Below are 15,244 nucleotides of genomic sequence, written 5' to 3' on the forward strand. Positions count from 1 at the left end.
ATTTTCTTTTTATCGCACGCTTTCCGGCAAAATCATGATATGAATTGATTTCCCCATAACGATTTTATAAGTCCCTTATATGAAAATAGTGCCACTTTTATATGTGCAGCACAGACGTTTCCTTAAGGGCGTATCGCCCAGATTTCTCTCAGTAGTACTCATAAATAATTATTAAGTTGCTGATATCTCATAAAGCTAAAGTTTGGGCTAAAATGAGGTTGTGAGTTGCCAGTTAATTATTGTGAAAAGGTTTGTTTTCTCTGTACAACGAGCAACGAGTATTTATATCGATTTTAAATACTGTAGATGCTAATAGCACTAGCATCATACTAACTTGATCGTGTCATGTACTGACATAAATGTATTTAGAATGCATGTAGATGAAACAAAACCCGGCTGAGTGCCTTTTTCTCATTGCTTAGACATTTTAGTGCATTATCATCTTAAAAAGCACTTATAATTGACTGCGGCTTGCTTCCACGCAAACAAATGCGATAAGTGAATAGTAAGCTTTTTCCTCGTAATGAATAAGGAATCTGCGTGGAGTGGATATCTCATCAATATGCTAAAAAAAACCGAGGCCGACGACGAAAGCCTCCTCTGTGCCGTTCGAGGCGCTTACCATGGAACTGCATATTTAGTGAGGTCTTCGATCGTTTCGAAAGAAGTGATTTTATTTTTCGCCTCGTGATCGTTCTTTTATTAGCGAAAAAATAAATAATATAATACCCCAACTGAAAATGATTTTGATACCTCGATTATCAACGCCAGTAGTATGGTTCGAAGCTAGTGAGTTGTCGTGCATTTTCAAAGTCGCAAATCGATAGCCCCAACATTAAAGTTGCATGCAAAACGTAGTGGTGACAAAATTTAAATGTATGGTCCTTTTCCAAAGCTGAAAAACTTTGCATTTTGCTCTATGTTTAAGTTTTACTACATTATTGATTTTGAAAATTTCTGCAGATCTATTGTTACAAAAACCAGAATTCTTTGAAAATACTCCCGTCTTTCCCTTCCTAAATTATTTGATCAATACCTTTTTCAATTTTCCTAAACATGAGTTCACCTTTTCCCCAAACCTTACCTTTTATTGCCTTGATCCGCTTCTTACAAGGATTATCAGTCAATAGTATTCTGAAAAGCCGCATTGTAACCGATTTTGTTAGTGGTTTTGAATAATGGAACCCGTGTATATTTAAGCAGATATAAATCGTAGATACTCCTCATTTCATGTCGCCCGCTGAGGATGTTTTAACTGGCGGTCAGCTTTGTTTTGACGAATAAAATGAGTGAGGAATTTTTTAGCCGGAAAGTACAGTTCAGTGAAACCACTTTTGTGAGTGTGTGTTGTATCTTTTAACAAAGCTGTAAAATCCAACCGGCTCTATACACTAAGATTTGAATAGTTTAAAACCGAGTTTAATTTCAATATACATGATATCATGATGATCTTTTATATATATCATATATATATATAACAAGTTAAAAGGCCTCGAGCCAACAGTGACGCCGCGCCAGAACGATCCAAAAGGATTCACAGTATATATAGATATATATATATATTAAACAAAGTGTAAATGAAAGGTAAATCTCACGACATGATACCGCACGCGGAGGGTGCATGGGGATGGGGGAAGGATTTTCTAGTAGGAGGTGCGACCCATTGGTCTTACAGGCATTTTGGGGGCACGTCAACGTATATTTATTTGGTGAATCGCGGCAACATAAACAAAAGAATTTTTTTTTTTTACAGTTTTTTGTTCTGACTTCTTAAAAAAAAAAAAAAAACGTTAAACGGAAGACTACCTTTCTTGTAGTTAAGTTCAACGAAGCTTACCTGATGAAGGTGATACTTGTCTTTGGCTGCTACTATATCAGATTTGCATTTGCCTTGAGTTAACGTTTTTTTCTTAACCTCTTCTAAACTTCAGGACTGGAAAATTAGTCTCTCACTCAGCGGCTACCGAACAGATTTATTCATTGGATTGAGTAGCAGATTAATGTGAAAACCGAAACAGTCGTTACATTAGTCACGTCCATAAATGCACTGTGCTCTGATTTATTGATAAGTGCACTCCCGAAGCAGGACATAGAAATAATGCAAGTTGATAGCCGAGGATATACCTTTAAGTCAGATGCAATAGTTTTAATACTAGTAGAATTTATTCAGAACCCAGTGATATAAAAATCGATCATAGCTGTACGTAATTGGACTAGAAACATGTGAACGTGGTGCCTATTTTGCATGTACCTGTACCTACTTGTACCTGTATTAGCGACCACAACAAAGCCAATTAAAAGAATGTGGTTTGCACTTTAAGATTTGGCTAAGGTAGAGTTGATAACGACTGTTTTATTCATCTCCTTATCAGCGTACCAACGGAGAGCTGGGAAGCTTTCATTACAAATAAACAAAGAAGATTACTGACGTTGATCACGAAAAAAAATCTCCGTCAATTCAAGATGAACCTTACCTTGCATGACATGCTAGACTGCAGAGTTTCTACGCTTATTTTTTTTTATTATTTCCGAAAATATTTGAAGCTTGTCTGCTTGTAAAACCAGCTTCATATATACTGTGACAGACCAATCCTAATGTTTGCAGCATAATGACGAAAATCTGCCGCAATTGCACATATTGTGGTTTATAAAAGCTTCTCAAAATGCTTGGAAAGTACTTAATAACAATGAGATACGGATCAGCCAGCAAAGAATGTTCCATTGTATCGCTAGTTTTTAGGTACATCTACTGAATCTTGTGAATAAATTATGTAGTACATGAATAGTTGACAAATATTCTCGAAGCCACTTCCAAAGCCTCTTCTACAGCACGTTACCCTCTTTACCGGCCTTTTTAGTATTGCACACTCGTCATGGGGAAGACTGAGGAAGATCACACTGTAATGGCGTTTGGGATAAAATTTGATAGCCATTACATAATGTGATCTTGTAATGGAAATGTGTTGACTCCTTTCTTGTTGATTAAGGAAAAAATTGCCTGCAGTGCTGTTGAATTGAATGCAGTCCTTACATTCACCCATTTGATAGCCTAGCCGGCCAACCTTTTTAACAGGTTTAGGAGGGTATGGGTCCTAAACGGGCCACATCAGTCAGAAGCATATACTGTCATCCATTCCTTTTCATGCAGATGGAAAAAGGCAAATAACCGCTAGTTCGTGATCCACTTTAATTTGAAAAAGTAGACTAAAAGAAACACGATCCACAGGTTTCGTGCGAGTAAGTTTATTGACCTCTTGTGTTCCTTCTTTCCCCAGAAGACTGGTCTCATTACATCACCGTCACCTTTGTCTCAAACTGAGGAAGAAAATGTTTAAAAACCAGCTGAATCAGTGACTGGATGTCAGAGTGCTTCAATGAACCAATATTTGGTGAGTGTTCTTACCAAAAGTATAGCTAAAACCAGTTAAACCTGATTTAATTAACCTGTCAAATTACACGAAAACTACATCATCATGATTTAGTAATTGCTCTGTACACATAATAAATGTTTCGCTCCCTTTTCGCAATACTGTCATCATGCTCTGCATATACCAAACAGGTATTCGTTCTTCCACGCTTCCTCAATAAAGTTTGTTGACAATTGCACGTTACTGATGGTTCTAGACAATGTTATGTGGGATCCTCAAGATTCGTTCTTTGCTCAAGTAGATAAACTGATTTCCTCTGTAGGTGTCAATAAAACAAAGGAATTCGTGGTGCTCTTCTTTAACCCGTTCACACTTTCACACTTTATTTATTTTCTGTTATTAACAAGCAAAATATTCCTTTAACCCGCAGATCGCAAATGCTGATAGAGGCGGGTTAATTTTCTATTGAACTAAATTAAATTTAACTTAATTAAATTATGGTGGAAATGATACAGAATTGGATAAATAATACATAAATAGACATTGAGTTTTTAAGTGTTTTATTAATATCATAGAACTGGTTCAGTTTGTGTCAGTTTTACAGTGTTTGAATTTTAGCTTTATCTCGTCCGGCACAATGTTAAAATCCTCAGTGTCTCAGTAGAATATTTAGAAAGCTTTTTTTATTTCTTTTTTTTTTTAAGATTTCTTTGACAATTATTCATTGCTATCTCATTCCAGATTTTGACCCCAACGCGCGAAAAGACCTTTCTTTGTGTCAGCCTAGAGTGCTTACTTATAGGTATGGATGAGTGACGTTCTCGTTAACATGATATTAGAAGGTGCACTGACGTTATAAACATAGAGCATTAATTGACATACAACTTTATACTATAGGGAGTCAATAGGTAGGGTTTTTGCTTTTACGAATTAGGCTAATATGTTCTTTTCTATCGGTAAAGTAAATTAAATGTAATACTCGTTCTTGGAGAACAACAATTTTTTTGGAAATTTTTCAAGACGCAAGCAAAGAGTTCATAAGTTAAATCAATTAAAAACAAAGGACTTATAGATATTTATGAGGAGAGATGATGGAAAAAGCATCACAGCTTATCAATCATTCCTCATCCGAGTGTGTAGTTGGCCGTCAAGCCTTCCATAACCTAAGAGTATCGGTTAAGAGTCTCTTTTGATGTTACTAGGTGGACTCACCCGAGGGATAGTTAATGCTGTGAGCCGGAACTGAGGAGCAATGAAATATACCCCTCCTTCAACAACTGGATTCAGGGGTCTTATACGATAGAGACAGGTGCGGTAGAAAAATCTTTTACGAGCGTCGTTCAGATGTTGATAGGACTGAAGGCGTAGCTAATGAAAGGGAGGTCATATATCTTCGCAGTTCCTCCGTTGAGAAAAAGTGTTTTGTTGGTTCAAGGTGTGTTGGAGTAACGTCGAGCGATGGTGTCTTATGGTCTCTAAGACTAATCATTTGCTATATTTGCAAAAGATTTGGTTCTTTAATCATACCAATCAGAAGGTTATTACCACATCTGCGAGATGCATAATATGCCTCATTAAACTTTATCTTGACTAGTTAACTCTACATCAGCAATAATTATTTCTGATTGTACAATGATTTATTAGTTTCTGTCATTTCCTCACTCTGAATTGCGGCTCCCTACTGTTCATTTTGTTTCCCTTTTGCTTTGCGAACGTGGAGGGAAGCAAGCTGATAATCAAAATCGGGAAGGGGCATCGCGAACACGGTTATGGCCCACTCCCCCATGGTTCCAATTTCTTTTCGCCGACAGTTTCCACTCCTTATTTAGAAAAAACTGAACAGACTACTAGCCGCAAAACTATATAGATCCAGATTCTTTCAGCCGCGGGTGATCTGTTGGGTTTTTCTACGTGATGAAAAAAATTTCCCGAATATACTTCACACGCCAAGAGGCGTGTCTATTATTGTCGCAAAACAAATACAACTTGAACCACAGGCATCCCAAGCTCACGTCTCCAGGAAAAGCGGTATTTCATGAAAGCGTCACGCGTTGTGTGACGCGGTGTTAATTTACCCGAGTAACCGCTGAGAATTTGAATGAGTTATAAGGAATAGTATGGGGAACAAAATATGGTCCATTTAATACACTAATTATTCTAATAATAGGAAAAGCAGTGATGGCAAAGCATGCCCAAAACGAGAGAAATCGCCAAAAAAAACACGACAGACACACAAGGAATAAGTAAGTTTTATTAATCCAACGTGTAAAATATTCATATTTCAGAATATTTAGTGTTTTAAATAGACCATATTTTGTTCCCCATACCTTATAACGCATTCAAATTCTCAACACTTACTCGCGATGTCACACAACGCGTGACGCTTTCATGAAATAATCCCGTTCGCTTTTCCTCGCGACGTGAGCTAGGGACGCCTGTGATAAAACTGATCCTTTTGCGCTACCTTCATGAAAAGTTATTACTGAGACTGAAATAAACACCCTTATGATGAAAAATTCCATGTTTCACAAATGTCCTTTAATTGCCTTTGCACAGTTCAATAGTCTTTAATAGTGAGACCGCTCTCACCTTATAGTTTTTGTTTTTGGGTCAAGTTCTGGGAATAGTTTGTCTAGTTTTAGATCTGCCAATTTAGCTTCATTCGTTGTACCCTAGACTTCAATATTTGTCTAGTTTTAGATCTGCCAATTTAGCTCCATTCGTTGTACCCTAGACTTTGATATTTGCTTGATCTCCTTGAATCTTTCACCCAATGCAATTTTGTCGCTGCTAGTGAGCCAAGTGACGCTTATGCTTGTGTTGATATCGGTAGCAATAAACATAATCTGATTTTTTTAGTATTTTTACTCGACCCTTCTTAACGTTCTTTTAATTCGATTACATGACAGTGCCCGCGTTCAAGTATCTGTACTTTGATAAAGTATCCCAATTGTCCATACTGATTATAGTTTTCGTTATAAAAGCACGTTTTCCATATGAAGTATATGACCATTAAACATAAAACGTGAGGTAATTTTCCCACAACCACAAGTCGTTAAAAGTGCATCTATTCTCCATACATCCGCGATATGACGTGTTTCAAAAAAATCCTGCAATATCAGGGAATTACACAAATGATTAATAAGTTTAATACTGCGCGCATTTGACATTCCTGACAAATGTCAGCTGTTGAAGGATTAAAAGATGCGGTCATTTATTGTGAAGGGATAATTTGAGTGTCTGTAAACATCCACTACCTGACGTAATAAATTATTTGGCTCCTCTCTCATTTGTCCAAGACTGGACAGCATATGGTGAGATGTGCACGTAGTTGACATTCCTGACAAATGTCAGCTGATGAAGGATTATAAGATGCGGTCATATATATTGTGAAGGGATTAAATGAGTGTCTGTAAACACCCACAACCTGACGTAATAAATTCTTTTGCTCCCCTCTCGTTTTTCTAAGTCTGGACAGCATATGGTGTGGTGTGTCTCGTTATGTGCACAATCTTCAACACCTTGTTCAATACCTTGACAATAATATTGGTTGTTTGTTACCTTGCGACGTTAATATGATTTTAAAATGTCGCTTCTTAACCGCCTTTGACACACCATAGTGACATTAGTTACGAAACACTTAGTTTTAAACTACTTAAGTTCACCCTTACCTTTTACAAAAAATGTATGTTATTCAAACACTTAAAAATTCGCTGCTATCACCTTCAACCATGCACGCGAGCCACTGAATATATAAACCTGAGACTTGACTTGCAATTAGATTATTTCAAGTTCCTTAATCCACTGCCGAGCCATTTAATCGAGCCACTGAATATAAAGACCTAAGACTGACTTAACACACATATAGATCATTCCTCGTTTTTTCATCCACCGCCGAACTAAACGAGCCAAACGAGCCAAACGAGCCACTGAATATGTAGACCCGCTCATCGTTCTTTCATCCACCGCCGAGCCAAAGGAGCCACTTAATCTGTGGACTTAACGCTTAACGCGCATATAGTTTATTCCTCATCGACAGCTGAGCCAACGAGTCATCAGACGTATGTTCCTTCAAAAGAGACCCTGTATTGCATAGTTGCTCTTTGTGGACAAATCGTATGATTATTCAAAAGAATAATGATAGACCCTTGGAAAGATAACGCAAGATTCATTTTACTAATTATCGAATGCCTTTAAAAGTGATCGTGGCGATGTGAATACTATTGGGACCAAAACTGTACATAATACTGTATTGTTCTCTGTTTAACTTGTTCATGGCGTATGACTACCGGAGTTGCCTTTACTTAGAAATTTAATTAATTTTGGAGATAATAAGTCCGTTTTTAATATGAAAACTGACAATCAAATCATCTCTCCCCTTGTCGGAAGTCCTTTATAAAAGATTCGACGAAATTAACTTGTTTTCATGTAGCCGCTCCTATATTTGAAGAGAGCACATCTTTTTTGTCAGCAAATAAAAGACAATTACTCGGACCCTATGGAAGAGATTAAAAGTAAATTTGTTTAATCTGTAATTGTGTTCTCAACGATTCATGCCTGTTCATAACAATTCATTCAAAATGCTTTTTAATCTTGAAAATTCCAGACTCATAGCAACCTTTACTGAAGTAATTTTAAATACAAATGTAATTTCCCTGTGGAATTTTCCAAATTCAGTTAGGAATTACATGTGGTTTCGAACATCCATGAATTATGATGAACCAAACCCACTTAATTAAAATGTGTAAAAACCAGATGTGTAAATCTCGCAGACTCCTTGAAAAATTTAAAGGTAGAAAGTAATAAAGGTTTACGGTACATGTAGGACAAATGACACGACTGATGTTGTTGCTCTTCAATTTAGCATCGTTCTGAACGTGAGTTTTCCTCTTAAAACAATAACAGATTGTTCTTGTATCAATCACCTATTGTAACAACACTGAAACATAGACTTAACAGATTCCCCATTTCTTTGTTTTTGTAAGGGTTAGGATCGAGCGGCTTTCGTATCGGCGAATTTGGCCCCGAAAGTTCACGTCTTGCGGTCTGGACTTTTGCAAAATATATCATTCCTCATTTTTTTTTCCGTTTAGAACTTTGGATAGCGAATCACATTGTTAGTCTTCAGTTTGTCGCGATTGGTATGAGAGGTTTTCAATGTTCAACATTTTTAGAAAGCTAATTTCAAACTTGGCCCAGCCATTCAGTTTGTTTAGGAAGGTTTATGAAGAGTGCTGTGACGCGGTCACGCTTCTTTATCAAACATTAACAAAGACTGAAAAGATTAGGTAAAATTTAAATCGCTGGAGGAGGAATATTTGCAGCAAGTTCGGAGTTAGAGAAGTGTGAAAGTAGCTTGATCGAAAATAAGGTTCAATCAATGGAACTGCCCAAACCATATATCGCGCGGTTCCGCGAAAGACTTCTTTGTTCATCTCCCGGGGGGCCGGTACTCAACATATTCCTGGGTGGGGAGGTGCGGCACCGCCCCTCATTCCCTGACCCCGTTTAAGACAAATATCGCTGATTTTCCCACCCTGTTTAAGACAGAATTCAGATTTTTGATACCCTGTTTAAGAGATTTAATGTGCCTGGTATCAATGCCAAAATCAACAGAATTCAATATTAATTAAAGTTAGAACTTGTAAAAATTTTGCTGTTTATCTTCCAAGAAAAGATATCCTGTTTAAGACAAAAATTGATAAATCGATACCCCGATTAAGACAAAAAATGATCAATTCGATACCCTGTTTAAGACAAAAATCTCGAAAAACATACCCTGGCTGGCCGCGGCCGCGCGTCCCCATTAAGCCCTTATAAGGGAGTACCCCCCCGGTTCATCTCTCCCCTTCTGTCTAATCTCGTCTTTATGATCATCTTTTTTTTTTCTTTTTCCTGTTTGCTACAATCGTTCAGCCTTTAACTCCAAGTCGCCCAACTCGTGTTATTTGACGGGAGACTGAAACAAGTTCTGCCTCAACACTTCAGTGATTTCTTGGCTCGTTGATACAAGACGGAAGACGATGGCCCGTGTCAAAAAAAAAAAGTTTAGGTAAAAGGAGTACTTAAGGAGAAACTATTGTCGATTAAGCCATGGTAAAGCTTGTCTATTATAATGATATTTATTTATCTTATAGACTTCTGCAAACCTTGGGCCTTGCCTTATTTTTCATTTCTAATTATGCTTTGTTCTGTGATTATTCAAATTTTTATTTGTTTGTGCCTCAACCCTTGCTCAAGGTCTTACGTGCCAGAAATTAAACATGGTTCATCACAGCTCCTTGATAAAACTGGAATGCTGTAGATGCGCCTCCTATATACAACTAGGTTTTTAGCACCCAATTCGATACCCCCACGCTTTACTCTGGTAAAAAAGCATCTTTTACTGTGGCGCGCAGCTGGCACCGCGCCTCCGCCGGGTAAGTGGATACTCAACGAAAAACCCACGAGTCCCTTGCTGTGTGAGATGATAGATAGTTGTCAACTGAATTTTCAAAGTTAATTTCATTGATTTCCGGTATGTCTAAGATCACTAAAAAGATCGAGAGCATTTTAATTGTTTTGTTTTTGTTTTTGTCTTTACAAGTCCATTTTCGTTCCAGCGTCAAATCCGTGTGCCTTTCACCTCTAATTCAGATCTGTTTAGTTCTTTCCCACACGAAAAAAAAAATGTTATGTCAGTGAAAAGGATATATTTTCCTGTGTTTACTGATATAGGGGGTCTTACCCTTTTAATGTGGGAGAGATAGTCGCAACTGGTCTGAAAGGTTAGTGCATTTGGTTGTTCTCTCAAAAGAATCCTCTTGGAAATCTGCCTCTTTGAATATTTCATAGCCCAGTTTGTCTGTCGATGTCGAATTAGCAACAAAGATGCTGATGGTTTATTTTGACTCGCTGGACTACTTTGAAGACTTTGGTGTCGTGGCACAGAATGAAACGATCATATTTACCATTGATGACGTAGAAAGAAATAAAAGTACGAGATAAATCATCTTGGAAAAAGAAACTTTGAAAAAAATCTCTTATATTTAAGCCGATCCTATCCGGTCTATAATATACTTTATTGTAATAGACTTCTCTTTTCGAACTAATTGTTTTTAAAGACAAAGAAAAGAATTGTGCTCAAAACTATTGCAACTGATTTTTTTTCTGTTTACTTTATTCGAATTTAAAAGTAGAATATTCGAATTTCAAATCTGCCTCAATGGAAAGGCAGGTATATTTTTACGGTATCTGATTGGCCACTTTCGAGTGCGATATGACGAGGACTTTCACCTATTTGTTTTATATTTTTATTGCTTTCAATTTTAGGACGATAAGGAGATAAAACACATATTGCTCAATATTTGGTATTAGCACGACGATCGCTGTTTCTTTGGGGTCAAATACTTTAAAAAGCGGCGGACTGTGAACGTTATTTTACTGTAAAATGCTTATCTATCTTTTAACAGAAACTCACTTAAGATAAGCGAACTTTTTCATCGTCGCAGTTTAAGAAAATTCTGAACCAATAACCTTTCGCCTATTGAATGCCTACTGAACCAATAACCTTTCGCCTATTGAATGTAACAGCGAGGAATATTCTGGGACTTTACGTAGAACTGCACCCACGAACGTTTCTGCAGGAACTTTCATGAAATTTGGTCGAGAAAAGACTCGAAGGGATTCACCTTCATTCAACTATTTTAGAGTATCCTGAATCGTTTATCGTAGATTTGAAGACTGATGGAGATGATAGATAATGGAAGTTCCTTGTAGCTCTATAATAAATTCAAAGAAAATCTCATATCAATATCCTTGTGCCAATCAAATTGCCTGAAATTTGCTGAAACAGGTAAATCAGTAACCAAAACAAGGAAATAAAAGTTAAACTCAGCTTATGTCAATGTGTCAATTGTTTAGTATTTTATGTTAGATGGCAAAGTCAGTTGCTAAATTCTTTTTCAGCTGCTGCATTTAAATAAATTTTCAATGAATTGCGAACAGGCAGTTGTCTTTTAACCAACTTTAAAAGCGCCGCGCTGGGCGGAAATTCTTTTAAATAGACTCTACGGGAAAAAAGACGGTCATTCCCAGCCTTGAGTTTCTTAGCACACATGCCTGCTGTCAAATCATTAGTCAATTCGCCATTTCGGACGTCAAAAGGAAATTTGTCTCGAACGTTATTAGCATTCGCAGCACGTTTGTATAAAGTTTCTCTAAAGTTGTGACGTCTTTGACGCACGACATCATCACGCCCAAACGGAATTTGCGGGAAATCGCCTGAAACAATATGCTACCCCACAGATCAGCTTTCAGCGCACGATGGAACTGAATGGGAAATTCAATATCGCCCTCTCACTCTCTCTTCTCCGTCCCTGCTGAGGTGGCTAATTAATTCGCGTTCGAGTATCTATTTAATCTGTTGAAATAATATTTATATGGTATTCGCAAGAGCTTAAACTAAACAGCCCATCCGGGGTAGAAAGAAATCAGAAACATGCCTTGTCTTGCGATGAACTCTTTATCAAAACACAGTGCTTTTTCAGGCCATATTAGGACATACCTTCTGAAGTAATTTTATCTTATATTCGTGGCGAAAAGAACCAAAGTAGGTCAAAATTGAACGTACTGAGTGCTAAAAACACTATTCTTCTTATGCCCATTTAGGTTGATTGAAGTTGCGTCTAACAGGAAGTAATTATCCCGGCAGATGAGAAGGATTAAATTGCTTGTCCTCTGGAAAGCTCATATTTCGCCTGTCTCATGTCCGCAGAAAATTCAAAATATCCGAACCTGCAGCTAGCGGGACGAAAAAGGCACAATTGCGATCGAAGCGCGTTCAATATCTCACTTACTGATTCTATTTACCCTGGTGCAACTTATAAGCAGCTTTCCAAATTATTTTCCTACGTTGACTTAAAACCAATCTCAAGAAATTTGAGAGCTTCACATGAGAATTTGTACAATGGCGCGTTTCATCCACGAGCACTTTTTATCTCTGACGACTGACGGTGAATTGCTTTCGCCTGCGGGCGTTTTATTTTCACAAGCTCCCGCTAGTGAGCCACTTTAAAACCGTCAAAAGCTTCCGTTCGAAAAAACAAAACAACAATTCTTCATGTTACGTGCTCGATTGAGAAATTTCTTCCCATGTTGGGACACCCAATAAGGACAAAAATAGAGCACTTGAAAATAATTTCTGTCAAAGCGGACAATCCTTGGTTAGTCTTGTACTATTGGATTGCACGGTAACTTGAGTGACGAACTTCGTAATGTAATCAACACAAGGTCAGGAATGTTCACTGGTTGCTATGGTTTGACAAGTATCTAAACTCTTGTGATCAGTCATCTTTCAGCGTCGTGACCCCAGGAACGGTGCGGTTGATTTAACCCAAATTAATAATATACTATTATCTATTTCATCCATACTAATTGCAAGCTTATTTGAGCCAATAATTGCAGGGCAAGCGATCATAAAACCCGCCAACGACAACTGGTGTTGTCACTTGAAGGACTTGTGGACGGCTAACGCTTTTAACAGCTTACTGCGAAACATTCCAAGAAGAGAAAAAACGGCCATGGATGCGAATAACTCGACGACGAGTGGAGATCTGAGCATTTGCACGGAGCCGACAAAACCTACTTTCATCCTTTACACTGTGTTTCTCGTGTTAATAATGCTGGCCACAATATTTGGGAACCTTCTGGTTATCACCGCGGTTTATCTCTACCATCGCTTGCGACGAATGACTAATTTCTTCATCATTTCCCTCGCAGTATCTGACCTGTGCGTCGCTCTTGGTCATCTTCCGCTTCGTATCGTCAGCAGCGTGCACAACGGCAACTGGTGCTTCGATCAGGAAGAGGGAGACGTGACAACTTGTGCCTATTGGGTAGTTATGGACACTGTTTTCAGCAGTGCCTCTATCTGTAACCTGGTCGTCATCTCGGTCGATCGCTTTCTAGCTATCACCAAACCTTTCGAGTACCAGAGCCGTATGACCAAGCGAGTGGGGTTTTCTTTGATCGCCTTCGTATGGGTTTACGCAATGCTCTGGGGAGTTTTGAGCCTGGTTAATTGGTCGGGAGGCCCTCAAACTAACATTCAAATCACCTCGACGGATCCACGATCCTGTAGAAAATCTGACAAAATTTATTACACTACAGCGATGGCCGTTGCATTATTTTTGCCGTTGCTAATAGTCATCGTAACGTACTCGTTCGTGTTTCGGGTGGCGTTCACCCAAGCAAAAGCGGTCGCTTCCCTTGACCCAAACAAGGGGAAAAGGCGAATTTTGCGGGAATTGAAAGCAACAAAAACTATTGCTATTGTCATTGGAGTGTTTATTGTATGCTGGCTGCCGGGTTTCATCCTCATTGTCATAAGTTTATGGTGTACGGTCTGTTTTGAACCCTTTCAGAAGAACCCGACACTTGCTCAAGCAATAAGTATCCCATTTGTCTCCGTTTTGCCAATAATGAACAGTTCGTTAAACCCGCTTATTTATACGGTATTTAACAAGGAATTTCGCGCAGCATTCAGCCGAATGCTTTGCAGACGAGGGGAGGCCTCTCGGAACAATACTATGGATGAAGTTTCCGTAACTGAAGCTAACCATTTTGGAACAAGCGCAGAAAGCCGAAGAAGTAACCGCTTCAAATCCTGGATACGAATGAACGGCAAGGCAAAGCAACCAAGTTAAGAGATATTTTTGGAATGAAAATGCAAGTAAAAAAGAGATGGATATGTCGTAATCGGCCGCAATCTCGCCCAACATGTCATCAAAATGGAGGGATTCAAACTCGCACAAAGCAAAGTAATCCCAAACATTTTGACAGCAGAACAAAACATTTCTGTCTTGCCTCTGCCGACAATTTCGTTTTCCTGCGGAGTTTTTGATGGATTAATGCAAAAACAAAGGTTACATATCCATGTGGTTTTATTAAAAAGTATGAATTTCAATCGTTACATAAAATCATTTCAGCTCCGCGGTTTTCCTCTAAGTTAATTTTTGCCGCGAAGTTTTCTTTCGGTGACTTCAAAGCTGTGTAAATTCAAATATACGACGACTCTATCAATGAAAGCAGTAAAAGGACAAAATTCCCGTAGAAAAAAAATTAGGTGCAGTAATTTCGTCGTTAAATTCAGCCTTTGTTTTTCGAGAACATACTGTCAGAAGATTGCGCGGACAAAAGTATAGACTGAATGCAGCTCTCATCCGAAATTTGAATACAAAACAAGTTTTATTGTTCTATCGAACAAATGTACACACAAAAACGCTGTATATGATTGAAAAGGGTTTATTACATTACTTCTTTTAGACCTGTAACAAACGATAGCAGTGTGTCACGATCACACGAGAATAAGTGTAGATTAGAACAGGCATTTGATTCACTAGACATTTGTGAACTAAAGTTAAAAAACAAGCTGTGGCCGGCTGCGTTAATTATGGTTTTAGATTTAACTTTTTAGATAAAACATCGCGATCGAAAATTGTGATAAAATATGGTAATTATTGTTGCATTTTGCTTTATCTTGCGTCGATTACTAGTGATAGTTCCAGCTAAAAAAAGGTCACGTATCTATGTAAATCAATCCTATTCCAGACGGAAGTTTTGTTTTTTTTGTGCATGTAAAATTTCTGTTAATACATTGGTATTACTGGATGTAATAGCATTATCCACGCGCGGGGTTTTGAACAAAAAAAGCAACTCTGAAATTGCCTCATAAATTCACTTTGTACAGAAAAAGCATGACGCTATCTGATAGGATTATAGGGTCGGAACTTTTTGAATTTGGTGTCTGATCGTGTTAATCTTCAGCTGCCTGTGTAAAACTTAAAGAATAAAGTTCCTATTTGCGTCATCCTGTTGTTTCTGCGTTAATAATTTTA

At 38.0% G+C, this 15,244-nt stretch overlaps 2 protein-coding genes and 2 long non-coding RNA genes across 5 annotated transcripts in view; 2 read left to right on the forward strand and 2 right to left on the reverse strand.

Annotated features, from left to right (window-relative positions):
• The window catches only part of LOC111333486 (putative G protein-coupled receptor No18), a 37,351-nt gene extending 36,185 nt beyond the window's left edge, over positions 1-1,166 (reverse strand). The window contains exon 1 of one of the 2 annotated variants that reach the window (XM_022939073.2): positions 1,085-1,166. The gene's annotated coding sequence lies outside the window, so the exon portion shown is untranslated. The remainder of the gene's footprint in view (positions 1-1,084) is intronic. The other variant, XM_022939078.2, reaches the window with a different exon arrangement.
• Positions 1,167-1,998: 832 nt separating this feature from the next.
• On the forward strand, positions 1,999-6,226 carry LOC148734877 (uncharacterized). Its single transcript, XR_015999431.1, has 3 exons — positions 1,999-3,389; positions 4,110-4,170; positions 4,571-6,226. It is a non-coding gene; the product is annotated as an uncharacterized LOC148734877 (long non-coding RNA).
• Positions 6,199-7,359, reverse strand: LOC148734878 (uncharacterized). Its single transcript, XR_015999433.1, has 2 exons — positions 7,040-7,359; positions 6,199-6,478 (listed from the first exon to the last, which is right to left on the reverse strand). It is a non-coding gene; the product is annotated as an uncharacterized LOC148734878 (long non-coding RNA).
• A 4,455-nt stretch (positions 7,360-11,814) lies between these two features.
• On the forward strand, positions 11,815-15,216 carry LOC111333501 (dopamine receptor D1-like). Its single transcript, XM_022939092.2, has one exon. It carries the CDS (start codon positions 12,929-12,931, stop codon positions 14,051-14,053), a length of 1,125 nt encoding a protein of 374 aa, XP_022794827.1. The 5' UTR covers positions 11,815-12,928; the 3' UTR covers positions 14,054-15,216.
• Positions 15,217-15,244: the final 28 nt, after the last annotated feature.

Source organism: Stylophora pistillata, chromosome 3, assembly GCF_964205215.1.
Source record: "Stylophora pistillata chromosome 3, jaStyPist1.2, whole genome shotgun sequence".
Taxonomy (NCBI): Eukaryota; Metazoa; Cnidaria; class Anthozoa; order Scleractinia; family Pocilloporidae; genus Stylophora; species Stylophora pistillata.

Coding starts and splice junctions, on each gene's coding strand:
- LOC111333501 (XM_022939092.2), top strand. CDS start 12,929: ATGGATGCGAATAACTCGACGACGAGTGGAGATCTGAGCATTTGCACG.